The following is a 7,209-nucleotide window of genomic DNA, read 5'->3' as shown; positions in this document are numbered from 1 at the left end:
TATAGTATATATACTATATACTATATATATATGTATATATATGTATATATATATATACGCATATATATTGCTCCTCAGGGACTTCACTAATCCCTCGTTGCCCATCGGAGCGGACTTTGGGCTTCACCACCACCCGGTGCACGGATACGACAACATGTGGTTAGGAGGTATGATACACTCGTAAAAGGGGAACGTATAGTTGTTCGTGTCAAGTACAAGCTAAAAGTTTGATGTGCCTATCAGATAGGAGTTTGAGCCAGATAAATGTTCTGTATACGAGTGCAGTGTAACTGAACGTAGGGGTGCATTCTGTCATTTTTCGGCTTTTCAGGACAAAGATAGGATAAAAGCGTAAATATGTTTGAGTGTGCGTGAGCAAGTCTGGTGATGTATGGGACTTACTTACATATATTCTACCTATGCTGTAGGATTGCTGTAAGACTTGAACGCATATCTATTGAGGTTATATTTACTCTGTGTATTTTTTCCAAGTCACACAACTTCCGGCAGGTAGAAAGTCGATATGTATTTGTTTGTGAACGTCAGCGTATTGCTGAAGCTATAAAATACACCAGTCATCGCTTCAGATTCATAGTTTTATAATCTTTGTATATAATATATTGAAAAGATCTGATATGTATACGCCGTTGTTTATTATACCTCACATGTTTCTGCCCACATCTATACTCATAGCGACCGTCGTGGTTGATAGCTTACTTCATCTCTCATTCCATGTGGTACTCAGGCAAGACTTTCCCAACATTGTGCTCCCAGTTGCGTAATCTCAACATTGAGAGACAGATACCTACTTCTACCTATATCTACACACCTGAAATTAGCCCGATGTTCATTCACACCTTGAATATATACATACACATACATGTGTCTCCATACTAACCCTTTTACTTCATTACGACGTATTGTGCCTCACACTACAGCCGGCATGCGGGTGGGACCTTCACAACCGTGTGTGCTCCAAGTGCGCAATCTCAACACTGAGTTGGTTACTCCAGATATTCTCTTTACACTCTTTGGCGTGTACTCGGATGTGCAACGGGTTAAGATTCTGTACAAACAGCCCGAGTCCGCTCTGATACAAATCAAGGAGAACATGCAGGCGTATCTAGGTATGTTTCTAGTATACCCAAAATGTACACCTGATTAACGTTAATGTAAGTTTGTATTAAGGTATGTATATATACACTTGTATGTGTAACGGGTGAATATTCGACATGAAGAGTCCGAGTCCATGTTGTTGCAAATCCACCAAGAGAACACGAGGGCTTGTCTGGGGTTGTTTTGTAGTTACCATACATTCTGCTCAAGTCAGTGTAAGATTACAAGTATTCCTGCACCTTCTTATATGCATATGCACTCCCGCATGTACTCTGTTGTGTAGAGTAGGATTATTGAAATATTCATGCACCTTCATATATGTATATACACTTCGGCACGCACTCGGTTGTAAGCAGCCTAAGTAGGCGCTGCTGCATATACATCTTGCAGGCTGAACTGGTATGTTCCGTAGTGACTGGTCAAAATACTGGAACTGTACGATCCCCTCATGTGCAATCGAATGTGGATCGGCTGAAGATCCTGTTGCGTTCAGTCATTGTAGAGGAAAAATAGGACGTTCACAACGCGTTTTCGCTCGGCTCACCTCATCGTGTCTGTACCGGAGGTACATTTGCACCTCTAAATTACAATTTTCATTTGTATTAATTCCAACTCCACCTACCACCTTCTCTATACGCAGCTATGATCCATCTTAACGGCGTGCCCTTATTTGGAAAAGATCTGCACATTGTTCAATCACGCCATCCCGAAGTTCGGCTCTCGTCGCATCACACTCACCATCACGCACACAGTCACCAGCGCGCCACTGAGATGCCAGAGAAGAGCACGGAAGGAATGCCAAGAATATCCGGAATGTACTCCCAGAATTCGTTGAACGACTCCCGTTTCGGCGGGCTCTGTGGCGGAGAAAACGGGGGAGACCAAGCACCACACCAACATCCAGACAACCACAAATTAACACCTACACAGGCACACATCAGTGCTCCATGCAGTATGGTCACACACCCACACACAAACGAACACGCACGCGCGCGTGCATCGAAGCAGAAGCCATTCCAAGCCTACGGACGTAGCCATATCACCGCCATCGGTACCGATTCGTCTAGTCCCACTGCCGATATCACCCCAGACAGTGCGCTCAATGCGAGCCTCAATGTGGGAGGGAGTTGGGATGTGACGGGTCAGTTTGTACCGAACTACAACCAACACGCACACTTGTACGCAGCGACTCTTGATACCGTCACGGACAACGGTAATACTGCCGAGAATCTAAAACCCAGCGGCATGTCTACCATGGGTAGTGTGGATGTAGGTATGGGATGGGTAGAGTCTACGGGCACTTTCGCACCCACTACCAAATATGGGCGTGGTCGTGGGGCGCGCACACGGGAAGAGCGGCTGCACCAATCAAAACAGCGCACGCAGCAGATGCAGGGTAACCATGGTATTCAGGGACAGCTGACTGGAGGCAGTTCGAAGGCACAGCCTAATGGGGAGGCACATACAAACGTACACACTCCTGTACATCACAGACACGAGAAAGCACAGACACAGCCATACACATCACGCTCAGATAGCTTGCAATCCCTACCAGAGAATAGCCGCCAGAAACAGGGCGTGTTGACTGCCGCGGACATCGTCGCGGGACGGGGTGGCAAGGGCCGGGGAGAGAGTTTGGTGAAAACAACTGTTGGAAAGGGGAGCACATCCCACAAGTCACCCGCAAAGGCCCTTGCACGCGGGAGTATGGGTGCGGAAGAGAGTGCATCCCTGAAGATAGTGACTGATGAGATGGGGGCCACTGGCGCGAGAGGAATTGTACAGACAGCCACCCACACAGACGCGGATACGATTGCGGATGTAGCTATGCTGTCTTCAGGTCGGGGCTGTGTGAGCACCGGCACCGCAAACCAAGACTACAGCGTTGTCATGACAACCAGTGATTTGGAAGGTAAGTCATATTTTGTTTTGTGTTCGTTTCTTTCATCAAGAGTATGCTCTCTGATGCTCTACACTGAGCCTTTGCGGGTATCGCTGTCAGCATTGTTCACCCTTTATCTTGTCAACCCAGTGAAGCTTAAAAAGAGTCTCGTTTTGCACGCCTGTTCGTCACAGTTTAGTCTTTGTTGGCTATATCTGCAGTTTTGAGATGCGTACAATTTTTACTTTGTGTGGGCTTCAAGCTTATTTTTTGATTTGACAAACTATAATTAGTTGTAATTGACGTATCTTAATTTCTGTTCGGCTTCATGCTTTTACTATTTTGGGGTATCCATTTCTACACAGGTGTGGTGTGAAGTTTTTAATGTGTATGACTCCTTATCGAAACTTTCTCACCTTGCCAATACCTGCAGTCGGTGACACGAGCGGGGTGGAATCCTTGGACAAAGATACAAAGGGCGCACTCGCAAACGATGTACCAGCACAAGCCACTGTATCAGGAACGAGTGCTCATAGCCTACCAAGCATGCTCAGCAGCCAAGACGGAACCTCAAAAGTGCTTAGCAACCTGAAAACAGTGCATTCTGAGACAGAAAGCAGCTCTGCTGGATCAGAGCTTGGAGGCGCGGATTCCATGGCAACGGAGGGCGAATGTAGGTTCCACGAGACACCAACAGAGGATTCAGAGAACGAGTCGGGTGTATTCGGTGTGTCGAATGATGGTAGCGGTGTTGTGGAAAACGCATGTCAAGTGGAAAGCGAAAGCCACGGTGCCGGCGAAGCCCAAAACTTGGCACCACGCACTGTATCGGCTGAGGGGGAGGCGGACGCTCTCAGTCACGACGATGCAGCTACTCTGCCCAATGCGCACGAGACGGGTCAAACCGCAACAACCACAAAAGCTGCAGGAAATGCGGAAGCCGCAGCAGCCGCAGATACCGCGCAGGTGACAATGGTCAAAGCTCAATATGTCATGGTCGCCGACGCGGGTGGCTTGGAGGTGGGAGAAACTCTGGGGGACGCGCGAAACTGCCATGTATGTATTGCATACACTTGGGCTTCTTTTGTAATACATATGTATATGTTCATTTGTATACATGCATCGATATGTTCAGTTTGATGTATATAAATTCCATGTCATTACTGTGTTGTGCGGTTTAAATCGATTGTCATTGTGTTATGTGTGTGGAGAAAGTGTCACATTCTCGTCTTTCCACTCCCTTATTTAAATTATTTCAAATTATGTTCGAACGAAAATACTTTCTAAACTCTGAAAACCAAATCGAGAGTTCCACTGATAGAATTGATTGTGCATTAACGTACTATTGAACCTAACCCCTAAATAGGGAGCGAAATCTACGTCCGAAGTTGTCAGTGACGAAGTGGCGGGGACTGAGAAGCACGAAGATTTGGATCGAGAAAACTCGAATGTGGGTGTGATTGGGCACACGAATAGCGAGATTTCCGAAGGCGAAAAGACCGGAACGGATCAGTCACACTCTCAGGCTCAAATGATGGTACCGAGTGATACGCTGAAGCGCAAGGATACTACAACGGGCGAGATGGGTGGGACTTCGAAGTCCGACACAGTTGTAAACAAAGAGAACAGAGAAGGAATATATGCTTGTTCAGGGGAAGGTACGGACACTCCATCGGGTTCCGAGGCCGATAGTACCACAGATGCAACAATGACTGCCGCGGAAGGTAGCCACCAGAGTACAGATAGTGCCAGCAATACGGAATCGAATAGTAAAAGCAGGAGTGATGGCAATACTCCCGATAGGAGCAAAGCGAAAATTGCAAGTATGACCAATAGTAGTTTCACCGAGAGTGCTGATGATTCCAACGCTGTACAGAGTGGTAGCAACGAGGCGGCAGTTACAGCTGGCCTAGAGGGCAATGTCCCTATCACTTCCGATAACACAACCCCTGACAACCCAGCCGCTACAACTACCACAACAACAAACACACACGCAACCACAAATACAAACACAAACACACGCACCAACACGAGCAAGAGGAAGAAGCGTTCGGCGAAGGCACGCTCACAGAACGCCAACAACAACGAAAATGCGCTGTGCAAGGACTACAGCAAATCATCTCTACACCGCTTCCGGATTATAGGCTCGAAGAATTACGGGAACATTGCGCCCCCGTCAAGTACATTGCACCTGAGTAACATACCCGCAGACACCCCCGAAACTGAACTGAAAGAGCTGTGCTCACGGTTTGGCACGGTCATTGGCCTGAGATTCTTTCCGTATGTGAATGTGGGGGTAGATTGTTGTATTTGTATGGTATCAAGAAAAATCAGTATGTGGGAGTGGAGAGTAGAATATTATATACGTGTGGGTTTGTGCCGGTAATTGAGTGTTGGTGGAGTCTGTTGTATCGGTATGGTGTTTACACCACTAGAATGAAGGATAGCAGCTTATACCATGTTAGTTGAATATGGTTCTGTCTTGTTGTGGTTCTGATTTTAGGAAATTTAGTTGGATGATGATATTACGAATACTCGACAGTAGCATGTACTTCAAAATTGGATCTGAATGTGCTGTTTTTAGCTTGAGTTTGTTCATTTTTACAACACAAGGTTTCAAATACTCCATACATACACTCATATTCCTTACTAAGGTGCTTTACTGTAGAACTCTGTGTGATACCGGACTGAAATTCGTGATGGTGCTCGTTGCCTACACCTCCACAGGACATACTATCGCATTTCACGCACACGAACATTTTAATGTGTATATATATGTTTCAAATGAACACCCCTTCGCTTCATTCATATAGATACCAGACACTTATTCTCTACCACAATCTTTTTCTTTAGCACTCCACGCGATACCGAGCGGATACGTTTGATGGCGCTGGTTGCCTACACTTCCAAAGGACAGGCAGTAGACGCGCTGGTGAGACTGCATAACCACCAGATTCACGACAACATGCATTTGCGCGTGTCCTTCTCCAAGACGGCGTATTGAGCCATATTGTTTGGAGGATATAATAAAACACACGGGGAGGACTATTGTATAGATGTGGCTGCCTCCCGGTACACAGATTATACGCACAGTGCTTATGTTGTGTATATGTATAGATGCATGTGTGTGTATGAATAGAGGCTCCGTCATGGGGAGTTATATTGACATTCGGGAACACTACTTCGGACCGATAGGTCTCGCTTGTGGTGGTAGCAGTTGAAATAGTAGACCTATAGCCTGTGACAGGGGAAACGTGAATCAAAAGCGGGGGAATACATCGTACAGCTGGGCCGGTTACTTCAGGAGTAGGGATTGAAAGGCTTGGTATACAGCAGGCGGGATGGCAAGTTGCACCTTCGAGCGATGTGTACCTGTACCGTAGTATTTAGCCTCGCGGAAGATACAGTAACATACTGAACAATGTACTTCGTTGTAAATATGTAACTGTCATCGACTTCAGCCCTGAGCTACCAAAGGAAAAGAGGATAGCTTGCGGCTCTAGCAGAGTTTCGATATGAGCCACATCGCTCCTGGTGAATATAGGTTGGTCGTATCGTACAATGTCTAATGTAATTGGCTAAGCTATTGCGGTAGCGTATACCACTATTCTTGCGATGTTTAGTAGAATATTGATAAAGATTAGATTCGAATTTCCGCGCTGTTGTAGACGGACTTTGTCCTTGATTGAATGATGGCAGTCCGACGTGTATCGACACATGGCTGAGTGCAACACCGCGTTTCTAGTTTGTTACAAGTTTATTAAAATAAATTCAAAGTCGATCATCGATTATTGATGTGATATTTTATTTTGTGGATGAGAAATGGCTGAAGGTGGTATTTAAAGCTGAAATTGAACTTTCACTCTGCCTAGGAAGTATTGAAAGCAGGAAGTTCGACGCAAGTCTACACACAGTTGCATAAAACACCGAGAGATCTTCAGATTAGAGTACAAGTTTCGTTTTAGAGTTGTTACACGAATATCAAAGTACGGTTAAAAGTGAAACATTACGGCTGAAAAGTGGTTGAACGCAGGCGGGATACAATAAAAAAACATACATATGCTGCAGCCAGATAATTTGCGCACATATTCGTAGTTTAAGCTCATTGTACTTGGTATCCTTCGCCTCGGCTTATTTCAATTGACAATGTATCTTATACATATTTATGCATGTATGTATATGTATATACATTGGATCAGGCTCGAGGAACA

At 45.6% G+C, this 7,209-nt stretch overlaps 1 protein-coding gene across 1 annotated transcript; it reads left to right on the top strand.

Moving 5' to 3' along the window:
- Nucleotides 1–77: 77 nt before the first annotated feature.
- SARC_10521 (hypothetical protein) lies at nt 78–6,780 on the top strand (the record flags this gene model as incomplete). The annotated part of the gene is made up of 6 exons (XM_014295433.1): nt 78–167; nt 939–1,127; nt 1,757–3,028; nt 3,432–4,054; nt 4,365–5,278; nt 5,852–6,780. Coding segments are annotated over 6 exons (3,239 nt in total), but the record flags the coding sequence as incomplete, so codon positions are not given.
- Nucleotides 6,781–7,209: the final 429 nt, after the last annotated feature.

Source organism: Sphaeroforma arctica, assembly GCF_001186125.1.
Source record: "Sphaeroforma arctica JP610 unplaced genomic scaffold supercont1.1282, whole genome shotgun sequence".
NCBI lineage: Eukaryota > Ichthyosporea > Ichthyophonida > Sphaeroforma > Sphaeroforma arctica.
Note: the sequence above shows the minus strand (reverse complement) of the source record. Positions and strands in the feature narration are given on the sequence as shown.